The 13557-nt window shown below is 55.5% G+C and overlaps 2 protein-coding genes and 2 non-coding genes across 11 annotated transcripts in view; 3 read left to right on the top strand and 1 right to left on the bottom strand.

The window, feature by feature from the left end:
• Window positions 1–5202, bottom strand: part of RAMP3 (receptor activity modifying protein 3) — a 52760-nt gene extending 47558 nt beyond the window's left edge. Inside the window, exons 1-3 of one of the 3 annotated variants that reach the window (XM_027124056.1) lie at window positions 5120–5202; window positions 1392–1562; window positions 683–807 (exon numbers count right to left, since the gene is read on the bottom strand). In XM_027124056.1, coding sequence (XP_026979857.1) covers window positions 683–767 — 85 coding nt within the window. In that variant the 5' untranslated portion in view covers window positions 768–807; window positions 1392–1562; window positions 5120–5202. Of the gene's footprint in view, window positions 1–682; window positions 808–1391; window positions 1563–5119 lie in introns of those variants that run through there. The other 2 variants (XM_027124058.1, XM_027124059.1) reach the window with 2 other exon arrangements.
• A 127-nt stretch (window positions 5203–5329) lies between these two features.
• The window catches only part of TBRG4 (transforming growth factor beta regulator 4), a 10137-nt gene continuing 1909 nt past the window's right edge, over window positions 5330–13557 (top strand). The window contains exons 1-8 of one of the 6 annotated variants that reach the window (XM_027124050.1): window positions 5330–5424; window positions 7363–7827; window positions 9743–10066; window positions 10670–10841; window positions 11118–11275; window positions 11883–11993; window positions 12759–12903; window positions 13261–13506. In XM_027124050.1, the coding sequence (XP_026979851.1) occupies window positions 7414–7827; window positions 9743–10066; window positions 10670–10841; window positions 11118–11275; window positions 11883–11993; window positions 12759–12903; window positions 13261–13506 (1570 nt within the window). In that variant the 5' untranslated portion in view covers window positions 5330–5424; window positions 7363–7413. Of the gene's footprint in view, window positions 5425–5591; window positions 6157–7362; window positions 7828–9742; window positions 10067–10669; window positions 10842–11117; window positions 11276–11882; window positions 11994–12758; window positions 12904–13260; window positions 13507–13557 lie in introns of those variants that run through there. The other 5 variants (XM_027124051.1, XM_027124053.1, XM_027124052.1 and 2 more) reach the window with 5 other exon arrangements.
• LOC113629635 (small nucleolar RNA SNORA5) lies at window positions 10368–10504 on the top strand. Its single transcript, XR_003436637.1, has one exon. It is a non-coding gene; the product is annotated as a small nucleolar RNA SNORA5 (small nucleolar RNA).
• LOC113629634 (small nucleolar RNA SNORA5) lies at window positions 10891–11024 on the top strand. The gene has a single exon (XR_003436636.1). It is a non-coding gene; the product is annotated as a small nucleolar RNA SNORA5 (small nucleolar RNA).

The raw sequence follows: 13557 nt of genomic DNA, 5'->3' as shown, positions 1-13557 counted from the left end.
GCTGACCCTGTGCTTCCCCTTGTGGCTCTTCGTGGAGGGATGTGCCTCCTTCTCCTGGGAACTGTGAATGATAAACTATCTTCACTGGCAGTCATCTCAGATTTTCTATTAACACGCTATATTTTAATAGTCACTTTCAGGGGCTGGACATCCATCCCAGAGAGACCCAGGGCTGCGAAGGGGGTTCTCTCCCCACTGCACCACCTCTCAATGCTTGCTCACAGCAGCCCACCCCAGAGCTCCCAGCACCCTACTAGGCTGATCCCCTAGCCCCACCATAGCTCTATCTAGAGAGAGGCCGCCCCCTGTAGCACAGGTACTCAGTTCCTACAGACCCCAGAGCAGGAGCCCAGGTGGAAGGCAGGAGAGGCTGGAAGAAGGGCCCCATCAGTACGGCTCAGTGCCTGGCCCACAGGCTGCCACCCCCAGGCCCCACTCCATACACTATACTGTGCACTTCTCCACCCCGCACCAGGAGGGCTCTGCAAGACTTGCTGGTGGACAAGGTGGAAGGCTGGGCAAGGTGGAGTGATGGGCAAGGGGGATGGATGGAAAGGTAGAAGGACGGACATAATGGAAGGAAGGGCCAGGGGGAAGGCTGGAAGACAAATTCCATGGGCTGTGGGCCCCTGGAAGCCGGCCGTGTTCAGGATTCGGGAGGGCAGAAGGCCCAGCACCTTACCCAGCTGGGAGCGAGCCCCTGGCCAGGACGGAGAGGCATGGGGAGGTCTGGGCGGCTGCAGGAGACTTGGATGTTCACTCTCCATGTGCCCATGGGCTGTCCTGCCCTCCCTGGGCCTCAGTTTCCTTTACACAGAGAAGGGCAGAAAGGACATGTTCATGTGCCCAGCAAGAGCTGGGGCCAGGCTGACTTTGGGACAGCCACCAGGTCTGATTCCTCCTCTTACTCGGGGGTCTGGAGACGCAACAATGCTACCAGGCCCTGAGGGAAAGTCTTCTCCTGAGAGGAAAGCCCTTGGCCAGGTTTGTCCAGGGTCCCCAAGGCCACCCCCCAGGTTCTGTGATTCTCCAAAAGGACTCAGCATAGAGTCACACTCATGGCTAAGATTTATTCTAACTAAGGAGACAGAGCAAAACCTGCAAAGAGAAAAAGGCACATGGGGTGAACTCTGGAGGAGACCAGTCATGAACTTCCAGACCTCTCCCCTTAGAGTCACCCTGGAGGCACTGAATCCCCCGGCAACAAGCTGGGACCATGAAGTGTCTACCAAGCAAGCTCGTTAGAGATCCAGCATCCAGGGGTTTTATCAGGCCTGGTCTTGTAAGCACCCTCTGCCCAGCGTGTACCAAAATTCCAGACTCTCCGAGGGAAAGCAGGTGTCAGCACAGCGCACTACTTGTCCAGTTTGGGTGCAGGGGGCTACTCTTACCATAGCGGGAAAGTTGTCGTCAGTGTAGGGGACTGTTTAGCGGTCACGTTTCCAGACACCAGTGGAGGGCCAACCCGGCCGGCGGGCCCGTCAGGACTGGCAGCCTCAGACGTGCTGTGTCGGGGCTCTTCTGCGCACCAGGGCTTCTGGCAGGTTGTGGTTTGAGTACACCTGGGGAAGGAGAGTGGGCAGGTTGAGGACAGAGTGATCAACCACCCTGGCTGGCCTGGGACTGGGGGATTTCCCTTGATGGGGACTTTCTGTGCTAAAACCAGGACCACGGTGGGCACACCAGGAGGGCTGCTCATCTAGTTGGGGCACAATTTCAGGAGGGAAGATGCTGTTGGCAGAGGGTGGTGGCAAGAGTGCGAGGCTCAGCCTGGAAGGAGGCAGAGGGAAGGGAGGGAGGGTAGCCACGTCGGGGCCTTATCTGGAGGGCTCCCGACAGAGGCCTGTGTCCCTGCATCCTGACCACACATCCTCAAGTAGCACTTTGACAGACCTGGAGACTGAGCCAGGCAGGTTCAGTGCCCAGCCCAGGTTACAGGGTGGGCAGGCAGTAGGACCAAACTGGTACCCTAACCTCCTCACAGTCATCTGTCAGCTCATCTGGCCCTGATCCCAACTGGAATGGGAACAGGTGTTGGCGAGTCCCCACACCTCTCTGCACCTCAGTTTTCATCTGTCAGCAGGTGTGTTGGATGAGAAAGGCTCTGAGGTATCCCGGCTCTCCTTTCCACCCTCCCTCTGGGAAGGAGACAAACTCATCTCCTACAGCTCTGATGTCCTGCCAGGTGGACCCATGGCTTGTTCCTCATCGAGGACCTTGCAGTCCGAGGAGGGCATTCAGGTCAGATCCCCACCCCAGGCCATTCCATCCCTCAAAGTCACCAATAAGGCAGTTCTGGGATCAGGAGGAAGGTGGAGGGTGCTAGCAAGTAGAATCAGGAAGGAAATAAGGGGACATCCCTGGTGGCACAGTGGTTAAGACTCCGCGCACCCAATGTTGGGGGCCCGGGTTCCATCCCTGGTCAGGGAACTAGATCCTGCGTGCCACAACTAAAGGATCCTGCATGCCGCAACTAAAAAAAAAGATCCCTCACACGACAACGAAGATCCCACCATGTGCTGCAACTAAGACCCGATGCAGCCAAATAAATAAACCCACAGAACTGAGTAACTACCTTTCTCCAACACCTCTCCCCACCAAAAAAAGGCCAGAAGTTTCTCTCCAGAGAGGGTAGTGGAGGGCATCTGGAATGAACTGCCTCAACCCTCTGGGAGAGTGGGCTTACCTTGCTAAAATCTGAGTGACTGTGGCAGTTCGAAATGCAGCCTCAAATCCTTGGGCACTCCTCCCCTTGAGACTGAGGTCAGAGACCCCCTCTTGAGTTTAGATGGGGCCGTGGCCACTTCCACCATGGAGAACGCAGACCCTGTGTGCTTCTTGAGGCTGGTCATGAAAGGCAACGGGGTCTCCCTTGTTTGCTGGAGCACCCACGGTTGAACCCCTGAGCTAAGCAAGAGAGGCTGGCACACACGGGCTCTTGGTAGACTGTCTCTAGCTTTGAGTGGTTCCAGTGGAGGCCCCAGTCATTGTACAGCAGAGACAAGCCATCCTCAAAACACAAGCACAATAAAGCAAGCGGCGGCGTCTGTTCCGTAGCAACGGTAACGATGATGAAGGAAACATACGCATGCTCAAACCTGAGGCCACACACCCCGACCCACCCAGCTGTCCTCCTCAGCCAGGCTCCCAAAATGTTGGCAGCTCTGGAAATGCCTCTGCAAAGTCTCACCAGCCCAAGAGGAAAGACCTAAGAAGATGACAGCAGTAGCTACCCAAGAAAATGGCCTGATGGCGAGGTTCACTGCCAACATGCTCTACTCATGTGCTAGAGTTCCTTCTTTTTAGCCCACCGTTCTTTCTTTTTCTTTTTTATATCACAGCTTTATTGAGGTATAATTCACCTAACATAAAATTCGCTCTTTAATGTGTACTCAGCGGCTCATCATACATTCAGTTAATTGTGCAACTATATAATTCCTGAACATTTTCACCACCCCAAAAAGAAATCCCATACCCATTAGTCACTCCCCATTACACCACCACCCCCATCTCCCCAGCCCCTGAAAACAATTCATCTACTTTCAACTCTACAGACTTGCCTCTTCAGGACATTGCATATAAATGAAATCATGTAATATGTGGTCTCATTGGACTGGTTCCTGTTAACTGAAAAAAATGCGCAACCTAAAAGTTGAGAATTGTTTTATTTGGTGGACTTTCTGAGGATTTCAAACCCGGGAGGCAGCCTCTCAGATTGCTCTGAGGGACTGCTCCGAAGAGGTATTGAAGAGGAACCAGGATGTATAGTTTTGTAACAAACACCAGGTGGTCATAACAACAAAAGATTACTGTTAATTAAAGAAAACCGGGCATCTCAAGTTAATTAATTTAGCACTTTTTATGTATGCGAAGATGCTAGTCTGGGCTCATTGAAATCATTCCTTTGATATGCACCTCAGCTATCTGGGGCCAGTATCCTGTTCGTTCCCATCCTGAGTCCCCTCAGGGCTCACCATCAAGGGGCAGCTGTAGTGGCTTGATGGCTGCAACATCCTTTGTTCACTGATTTAGATTTAGATTCCACACTTTAGAAATTTAAAAAAAAAAAAGGAAAAGAATGGAGGAGAGGAGAAGGAAACAGGAAGAAAAAGGAAGAAGGAAGGGAAGGAGGGTGGGCGAAAAAACACCTCACGTACAATTTTTGGACTCCACATAAACTCAAAAAGCTTGAAAGCTAGAGGTTCACAGAGTAACCAAGGCTTCAAAATCAGGAAATGATTTCTAAAACACCCAGCCACACTATCAATCAATCAGGAGGATATAATAAAGACATTTCAGACCTGCAAGGCCTTTACTGACCTCCTTTGCATCATTTCTCACAGAGGTACTGAAGGATGTGCTCCACCCAAACAAGGGCATAAATCAAGACATAAGATAAAGGACAGAAAATAAGAGAAGGGAAGCCCAATAAGTTTATTTTTAAAAACTAAATTAAAAATAAACCGCCAGGCAGGTCCCTGGAATCTTAAGCCAAAAATACAAAGCAATTCTTAATTCCATGGAAATAAAAAGTCGTGCAGGGCTTCCCCGGTGGCGCAGTGGTTGAGGGTCCGCCTGCCGATGCAGGGGACGCAGGTTCGTGCCCCAGTCTGGGAGGATCCCACATGCCGCGGAGCGGCTGGGCCCGTGAGCCATGGCCGCTGGGCCTGCGCGTCCGGAGCCTGTGCTCCGCAGCGGGAGGGGCCACAGCGGTAAGAGAACCACGTACCGCAAAAAAAAAAAAAAGGCGTGCAGGAAGAAAGATAAATCAAGTCCACGTACACAACTCAGATACATCTTGCTTGGCTTACCCCGCAGTTTCTTTTACAAGTAAACGTCAATATTTAAAAGTCAAGAGACTGCACATAAAATTCCAGAATCCTAGATTCTTTTTTGGAAAAACTGCAAGATCTAGGCAATCTGTGCCTACATTTCCGCACACCTGCGCTGAGAGGCCTTCCCAGCGTGTCAAAGCCCAGCCCTGGGCAGTCTACAGCCGGGGCTTCTCTAGAGGCTGTGAGAAGCCCGCGGGTAAGGCGCGGGGGTGGGAGGTGGTGGGAAGCACGCACTGACGACAAAGCGTCGCCTCCTATACTCCGATTGAGGGCTGGGTACTGACCAGAGGGTCCCCAGGCCTCCCAGCCTCCGTTTCTGGACACTTTATTCTTCCCCACCGCCCCTCCCATTTTTCCGAAGTTGCTCAGCACCTGTCACTCACTTCCTCTGTCCGCGTCCTGCGCGAACATCGCCCCAGCAGGAAAAAGGAACCGGAAGTGATTTCCGGCTGGGCGGCAGGCGGCGAGCCTCGCTTCCGGCGGCGCGCCGAGTGACGTAAAAGAGCGCGCCGCGCAGCGTAGGCTGAGGGCCGTGCTGGGACGTATGGAGGTCAGCCGGGGCTCTTGCGCCAGCGGCGGTGGTGGCGGCGTAGGTCTCGGGGCCGGGGGGAAGAGGGTCCTGAGGAGCCTAGGTCCTGAAGACATGGGGGCGTGGCCGGGAGAGGAGACCGGGAGGGCGCACGGGACGCAGGGTGTAGGGGTGGGGGACGGGGGTCACAGGGGTGGGGACGGGGGTCACAGGGGTGGGGGCGGGCCCGGCCCAGAGCCTCGCCTGCTCGTGCGCACGCGCCCTTTTTCCGAGGTCCAGCGTGGCGGCCTGCGATCCCGCACTGGTCCTCCGCGCTGTCGCTGGCTGGCCTTCGTGCAAGTCGTTCACTTTCTGCGTCTGAGGGCCGAACTTCTGGGTTGGTGTTTCCACAAATTCCAGTTGGGCTTCTGAACTTGTTTTCCTCGCTAGCTCGTAGGACGGTCTTTAGTCGGGAACGTTTTCAGTGCTTCCCCGCCGTTGGGGCTCTGTGGATGGTGGATGTTACCCTTGGATCGGTGTTCCTCCTCTCTGAGTCTCTTGCTTTATGTGCAGTTAATCTAAGCTTTCTACAGCTACAACAGTGAGCTCACGTAAAAATAAAATGTCCCAGGCCAAGTTCTCGGAAATCGAAGGTCAAACACGCTCTCTGCTTTGGCAGGAGGGAGGCCCAGGTTATAACGCCTTTTATCGTGCCCCGGCGGGGTGCCTTACCCAGGTCATTTATTCACGCTGGTGAGCAGGACAGAGTTGTTAAAAGCAGCTGCATCGGGATATGTAACATTCATGGAGGAGGTAACGTTTTTTGTCTGGGTGCGGGAAGATGGGGGGTGATTTTCCGAGCCCTATGAAGGGGGGTTAAAAAAAAAGAGGCAGCAGGCCTTGCCCTGCCCTGCCCTGCCCTGCCAAGGTGTAATGAAAGTGCAAGGCCTGTTTAGAATGAGGGTGTGTTCCAGGGAGGAAAAACAGGTAAAACTGGGAAGACAGTTCTGGGCCATGTTGTGAAGTGCTTTTTATGATTGGTTCAGGAGGTTTGCTCTTGGAAAGTTGTGTGTGTGTGTGTGTGTGTGTGTGTGTGTGCGCGCGCGCGCGCGCGCGTGTTTAGTAGGTCGGTGAGTAACAGTGTAGCTTGGTTTGGGGAGGCTCACTCACAATCTGTAAGTATTAAAATAACATCCACAGAAGCTGTGGGATGTATATGTGGATGATATGTCCAGGGTTTTCCATGAGTAGTCTAATTTAAAATATCCTGTCTCATCGTCTCCATAAGTCAATAATTTTTAATCCTGCGTACTTTTAAAAATTCAAAAAGTGGGGGGGGGGGACGCTGTTCAAGCCCTGTGTGCAGAGACTCCCACTCAAGAGGTCTTGCGTCGGGCCTGGGATCTGAGGTGTTGAGCCATTCCCTAGGTGATTCTACAGCCAGGACTGGAAACCCTCCAGCCCAAGCTCCTAAGTGATGCTCCTAAGTCTCGTTATTTGGTTATATCATGTACTGAAGCAGAAGTCCTCTGAGATTTTTGCTTCAGAAAACGCTGCTGCATGCGCATGGTCAGTCAGGAAGGAGAGGTTTGGGCTGGTTTATGGGGAGTGTGACTGTGACTCTTTATTTTTTTAATAAATTTATTTTATTTATTTATTTTTGGCTGCGTTGGGTCTTCGTTGCTGCGCGCGGGCTTTCTCTAGTTGGGGCGAGCGGGGGCTACTCTTCGTTGTGGTGCGCGGGCTTCTCATTGCGGTGGCTTCTCTTGTTGCGGAGCATGGGCTCTAGGCACATGGGCTTCAGTAGTTGTGGCGCGTGGGCTTAGTTGCTCTGTGGCATGTGGGATCTTCTCGGACCAGGGATTGAACCGTGTCCCCTGCATTGGCAGGTGGATTCTTAACCACTGCACCACCAGGGAAGTCCTTATGACTCCTTTTCATTTGTCTGGTTCTTCTGTTGTGTTTGGGAGTCGGGAACTGCCTCTGCACCACTCCCTTCTCTGTTCTTTTTCTCTTCAGGGCTTTGGAGTCACTTGCTAGGAGGCTTCTCTCCCCGCCCCCCAGGCCGGCATGGCTGCTCGGCTGGTGAAGCGATGCACGTGCTTCCTGAGGGAAGCCACCCGTCTGGCCCCTGCCGTGTCCCCGGTTGGCCAGCTGAGACTCGCCCGGAGAGCCCAGAAGCCTCTGACGTCCTCGGCTACCTCATCCAGCTCCCGCCTCCCAGGTCCTTTGTCAGAGCTTGTGGAGAAGGAACAGGTGTTTACTCCCTACCCTGAGCGCCAGGAGGTGGACCAGCTCATCGAGAAGGCCACCAGGCCAGAGGAGCTCCTGGAGCTTCTGGGTGGCGGACACTGTCTGCACGAGAACCACGCCGCCCTCACACTCATCCAGCTCTCTCGCCTGCTGTCTGAGAAGCCGAAAGACAAAGCCTTGCTCATACAGGATGCCCGCTTTCGGCAACTTCTCCATCTTGTCAACAACCAGGTGGGTTCGAGAGCCCTTTCTGCAGGTTCAACAAGCAGAAAACAGCAGAGGCCCCGGAGTCCGAAGCATCCAGTCACTTTCCGGGTGTAGACAGGAGCTCTGCTGTGTGTTCAGGCCCTCCACGTCCAGGGGTATTTTTTCATTTTATAGATTCCAAAGTACTTTAATGTGTTTCTTCTCTTTTTTAAAATTAATTTTTATTAGAATATAGTTGCTTTACACCGTAGTTTCTGCTGTACAGCAAAGTGAATTAGCTATTCAAATACACATAACTCCTCTTTTTTGGATTTCCTTCCCAATTAGGTCTGCTTTCTCTTGTTAATCCTCACAGCAGGTCTGTTAGGTGAACATTGCTGTCCTCATCTTACAGATAAGCAACTCAGACACAGTAAATAGAAGCAGAAGGATCGAGCATGGTTCTTCTCAATGCCTTGGGGGCTTTCCCCCTCGCCCTGCAGTCTTGGCTTGCATAGCCCCCACTCAGTGTCTGGCTGACGGGGGAAAACACTCTTGAAGCTGGAGGAGATGAGGGGTGACTAGCAGAGGATCTCAGAAACTTGAGCTGCCCATGGGCGTTATCCGATCAGATCCTTAAAGGTGGAGCGTGGAGAGAAGGGACCTGTGTGTGGCAGGGATTGGGGGCAGGACTCTACCCAGTTTGTGTTCCGTGTGAGGAAGGACTCCCTTCATGCAGACTCTTCCCGTGGCTCCATGGGGTCTGCTGGAGCCAGAGGGCCTGGGGCGCAGCAGAGAGGTACAGACCCTCCCCCTGGCTGCTCCAGAAGGGCGAGGCCCTGTGTCCACTTGTCAGGGATGGTGAGGAGGAGACTTGCAGCTCAAGGAAGGGACCACATTAAATGAAATTTTTCAAACTGTAGGTTATGAAAGTGTAGTGGAAGTGGCCAAGTGTTTTTAATAAGATAGAGTAATGTAGAAAACAGTTCACATGTAGTAAGGGAAGTGTTCCGTGGAACTTTTTGTCTTAGTTAAGTGTGTATGTGCGGGTCACAGTAGAGCTTTATTTCTTACTGAGAATATAACAAAAATTAAGTAGATCCCTTGTTTTTCTAAGACTATAATTCTAGTTGTTATTCATTGAACATTTTACACACAAAATAAGCTTTAGAGATAAGGCTGAACATTTGGAACAAAATTACATTGTAACAAATTACATTGTAACAAAATTACAAACTAGTAATGAACCAGGAACAAAGTATTTAGAAATGTAAGCAGTGAACAAGATTTCTTTTAAAGAGCCTTCCTACTTCAGGGAAATCTGCAGAAAAAGCAGGAGCCACTGGAGGCTCATGTGATGCTGAGATCAAATTCATACCTATTTTTTGTTTTGCTGCACCACACAGCTTGTGGGATCTTAGTTCCCCAAACCAGGGACTGAACCCAGCCCCTGCAGTGGAAGCGCAGGGTCCTAACCACTGGACTGCCAGGGAAGTCCCGCATACTTTTCTCCTTCTGCCCGGCCTTTCACACAACAGCTTTTTTGTTTGCCCCTCACGTGTGTGTGATTTCAGCTCCCCCTCTCAGCAGTGCAGCCCCATTTCACAGATGAGGGCTCAGGAGACTTGCAGAGTGGTGGAGTTAAGGGCCTTAGCCCCGCAGACAACAGAGCCCTGCTCAGCTACTGAATACTGCCTTCCCTGAGGGTGGGACCAGAGGGCTCCCCGAGTGGCCCCCGTATTCCCCTGAGGCCTGGAGACACACCCTGCAGGGAGCGCTGTGGTGGGCCTGCTGGCCCAGACAGGCTGTGAGGGAGGAGCAGCCTGGTGCGCCCGCGTAAGTGACAGGTGGGGAGCTGCTTCTAGGGAGGCAGCCACCAGCTTGGAGCGTCGGCCCGCTCTGTGACAGCACAGGGTCAGCAGGGTCCCGGGTGTGACCTTGCCTGTGTCCCCCCACCCAGATCACTGCAGTCTGGCATGGGACCCTCGTGAAGCTGCTCCGGAGCCTCTATGCACTGGGCCTTCCCCCCACCTCCAAGGAGCTGCGGTCGGTGGAGCAGGAGGTCCGCTGGCGCATGCGCAGGCTGAAGTACAAGCACCTGGCCTTCCTGGCCGAGTCCAGCGCCAACTACATGCAGGAGCAGGACTCCCAGGAGCTGCTGGCCGAGCTGCTGGTGCAGCTGGAGCGGCGCTGGGCAGAAATCGATGACAGCCGCATGCTGGTGGCCATGATGATGAAGACGGGGCACCTCTCCGAGTCTCTGATGACCCGCCTGGAGGACAAGGTACTGGGATCCAGAGCCCTGGCAGCTTCTGTCCAGAGTCTGGGGCATGGCATTGGAGGGACTGGCGCTTCAGACAGCTGGAGGCAGCTCTCCGCACCCACTGGCTCCTCCAAGGATCCAGGGGGGTGCAGAGCCTGAACCCCACTCCTTTGTATTCCTCCAAAATTGCGTCTTGCACATAACCTGGAGGCGGCGTGCCGGCAACTCCTGAAGTGTGTCCTGGGCCGCCCCAGGGCTCAGCCTCCGGCTAGTGCTTCCTAGAGACTCCACGCCTGCCCACCCCCTGCTCCACCCCCAGCGCTGCAGTCTAGTCAAATTCAGCCCCTGTTCCCGTGGTAGCGGGGGCTGGCCCAGATGACTGCTACAGCAAGCTCCGCAGCTCATGGGCCCCGGGTCCCCTGCCCTGGGGCCTGGGGATAAGTTTGGCTGCAGACATGGCGCCCCCGTCTGGGGGCTCCCTGGGGTGGGCGTGGGGGCAGGCCCTGCACGGGTGGGGCCTGTGTTTAGTAAGCTCAGGCCCAGTTACTGTCTCGCAGGGCCTGCACTGCATGGGACCCCTGGCCCTCGGGCCGTCGAGCTGACCCTGCCGGCTGTGGTTGACAGTGCCTGGAGCTGGTGGAGCATTTTGGCCCCGAGGAGCTGCGGAAGGTGCTGGTGACATTGGCAGCTCAGAACCGGCGGTCGGTGCCCTTGCTGCGGGCCATCTCGTACCACCTGGTCCAGAAGCCCTTCCCCCTGACGAAAGGCATCCTCCTGGACCTGGCCTACGCCTATGGTGAGCCCTGTGCGCGGAGAGCAGAGTGGGGCGGGGGCTGAGCTCTGGCCGCAGCTGTGTCAAATTCGGTGCCTGCCTCACCGTGGCGGGCACTGGCCTAAAAGGCTGCCACAGAAACACTGTGACTCACGGGCCCTGATCCTCTCTGCTGGGCCTCAGGGATAAATTTGGTTACAGACACCAAGCTCTTGCTTCTTGAGACCAGGGTGGGTGGCGGGTGGGCCTGAGGGTGGCCTGCCGATCCTCACCAGTTAAATCTCGGGCTCTGTCCCCAAGGCAAACTCGGCTTCCACCAGACGCAGGTGTTCCAGCGCTTGGCTGCAGACTTGTTGCCCCACACTCCTAGCCTGACGTCCAGCGAGGTGGCACGCTGCACCAAGTCCTTTGCCTTCCTTAAGTGGCTCAATCTGCCCCTGTTTGAGGCCTTTGCCCAGGTGAGCTGGGGTGCAGGCCTGAGGCCTGGCTTTGAGGGCCTTCTGTGCCTGACCCCCTGCATAAGCCGGCTCCCTGGTCATTTCATTAGGGAGCCCCCTCCGGCCTGGAAACACTTCCTGGTGGCAAACGTGGAGTCCTTATTCTGGCTTATTTGGAGAGAAATGATACGGTTTAGTAGTGAAAGAAAATATAGTTGTAAACGGTTTCTTCCATTCTTTCACCAAACTTCGTAGGAGTTTTTGTCTGTCTTTGGATAGCTGTGTGGGGAGCAGTGTAGACAGCGAGGCTGAGAATCCACTCAGAACTCTCCCTGAACTTCCAGCTACCCCAGAATGGAGTTGTGAAGAAAGAGGATGTTTGCACTTAGGTTTATGTGCCAACAGGTTGAAACTGTGTTTGTAGGCTGAGGAGTATTTCTAAAGCTGCTGTCAGAGGCCTTTTGTGTGTGCGATTGCCTCTGGGAGGATAGGGTCTGGCCCACTGCCCTGTGTAAATTACCCCTTGGGGCTGGGAGCTCATGGGCTCTGGGGGAGGGCCAGGTCTGTATGGGGCACTGGCCACCGGGCACCTCTCATCCGGCCTTTCTGTCCTACCTGACCGGCCCAGCACGTCCTGGACAGAGCCCAGAGCATCACTCTGCCACACCTGTACAACATGCTCCTGGCTTTCGCCCGTGTGAACTTCCGCCCAGAACGGGAGGATCCGTTCTTCAGCCTGGTACAGTCTTCACGCCCCCAGCTCCTACACTCTCCCTGCCTCGGATGCTCAGCCCTCCTCGGAGCAGCTCGGGACTGAGTGGGAGGGAGGGAAGAGACCGGATATGTGCTGAGGGGCCCCGGGTGTAGGCAGTAAGGAAGAAGGCCCGGCATGGGCACGTGGAGGGAGCTGGCTAGAGCCAGCGTCCCAGGGATTGTCTGGGGACGAGACACGCAAAATCCAGCATGGCAGCCAAGGGTCAGGAGGGCATCCGACGGCTCACTGTGCAGTAGGGCTGGGGGACCCTTGCTTTTGCTTCCTAGGGCTCCCTCAATGCCCTGTTGGGGCTCAGAGACCTCAATCCACTTGCAGGGGTGAGAGCGTCCTGCGAGTGGACTGGGTATGACCCTAGGGCCCCGCGGTGGGCCCTGCCCCAGCCAGCCAGCTACTTCCCCTTTCATAATCTCTAACTCCTCTCAGGGCCAGAAATACCTCCCCTGTGCAGGAGACGTGGTTTTGTGCCATAGGTCCCTGCCAGTGGGAGGGGCAGCGGGGGGAACACAGCTGCCGTCCAGATTGGGCCTAAGGGATGAGGAGGGTTTCTGGTACCTTCCACCAGGGGTGCCCCAAGCCTGACCAAGAGCACCTTGGCCAGCGTTGCTCCCCATCACCCTCTTGGGCCTCAGTGTGGCCAGGTCATAACGCAGCTCCAGGTGCTGCCCACCCAGGGATGCCTGTGGCCACGGAGCAAACCTGCTTTCCCCACCCCACCCCGTCCTTGCCCAGGTGCATGAGAAGCTGGGGTCAGAGCTGGCGGGCCTGGAGCCAGCCCTGCAGGTGGACGTGGTGTGGGCCCTGTGTGTGCTGCAGCAGGTGCTGGAGGCCGAGCTGCAGGCTGTGCTCCACCCTGAGTTTCACACCCAGTTTCTAGGTGAGCGGTGGCGGGTATTCCTCCCTCTCCTGAGTGATGGCAAGCCCCCTGTGCATCCCCCGCCCCATCCCAAGTACCGCCCCAGCCTTGAGCCAGGAGGGCGCCTGGGAGCCTCAGGGCTCCGCTCACCACCCGGGAGACCGGGCAAGCCCGGGCTCACCCAGCATCTGCTCCTTCTGTGTCCACTCCTAGTGGGTGACTGGCAGACCCTCTTCCCGCTGCTCCTGGCCCAGAGTCCAGGGTGAGACTTGGGTGAGGGGTGCCTCTGGCTCTCCCACCTGGCCCCCGTGTCCCTCCACCGTCTTCCTCCTGGCCCTCCGCTAGCTCCTCCCCTCTCTCTCCATCCTCTACCGTTAGGTGTCGAGTCCCCAAAGGATCAAAGCACCTTCCAGAAGCTGCTCCATATCAATGCCACTGCCCAGCTGGAGCACCCCGAGTACACGGGCCCCCTTTTGCCAGCCTCAGCCTTGGTCCCCAGGCCCTCGGCCCTTGACAGGAAGGTGACCCCCTTGCAGAAGGAACTGCAGGAGACGCTGAAGGGGCTGCTGGGGAGTGCCGACAAGGGCAGCTTCATGGTGGCCACGCAGTATGGCTGGGTTCTGGGTGAGGGCCCTCCCCCTCCCCCTTCCCCTCCCCCTCCCCCTCCCCCTTCCC

The sequence above is a fragment of the Aethalodelphis obliquidens genome, unplaced genomic scaffold, assembly GCF_003676395.1.
Source record: "Aethalodelphis obliquidens isolate GAN/ISIS:26980383/991018 unplaced genomic scaffold, ASM367639v1 scaffold27, whole genome shotgun sequence".
NCBI lineage: Eukaryota > Metazoa > Chordata > Mammalia > Artiodactyla > Delphinidae > Aethalodelphis > Aethalodelphis obliquidens.
This window is presented reverse-complemented; position numbering and strand designations above follow the sequence as displayed.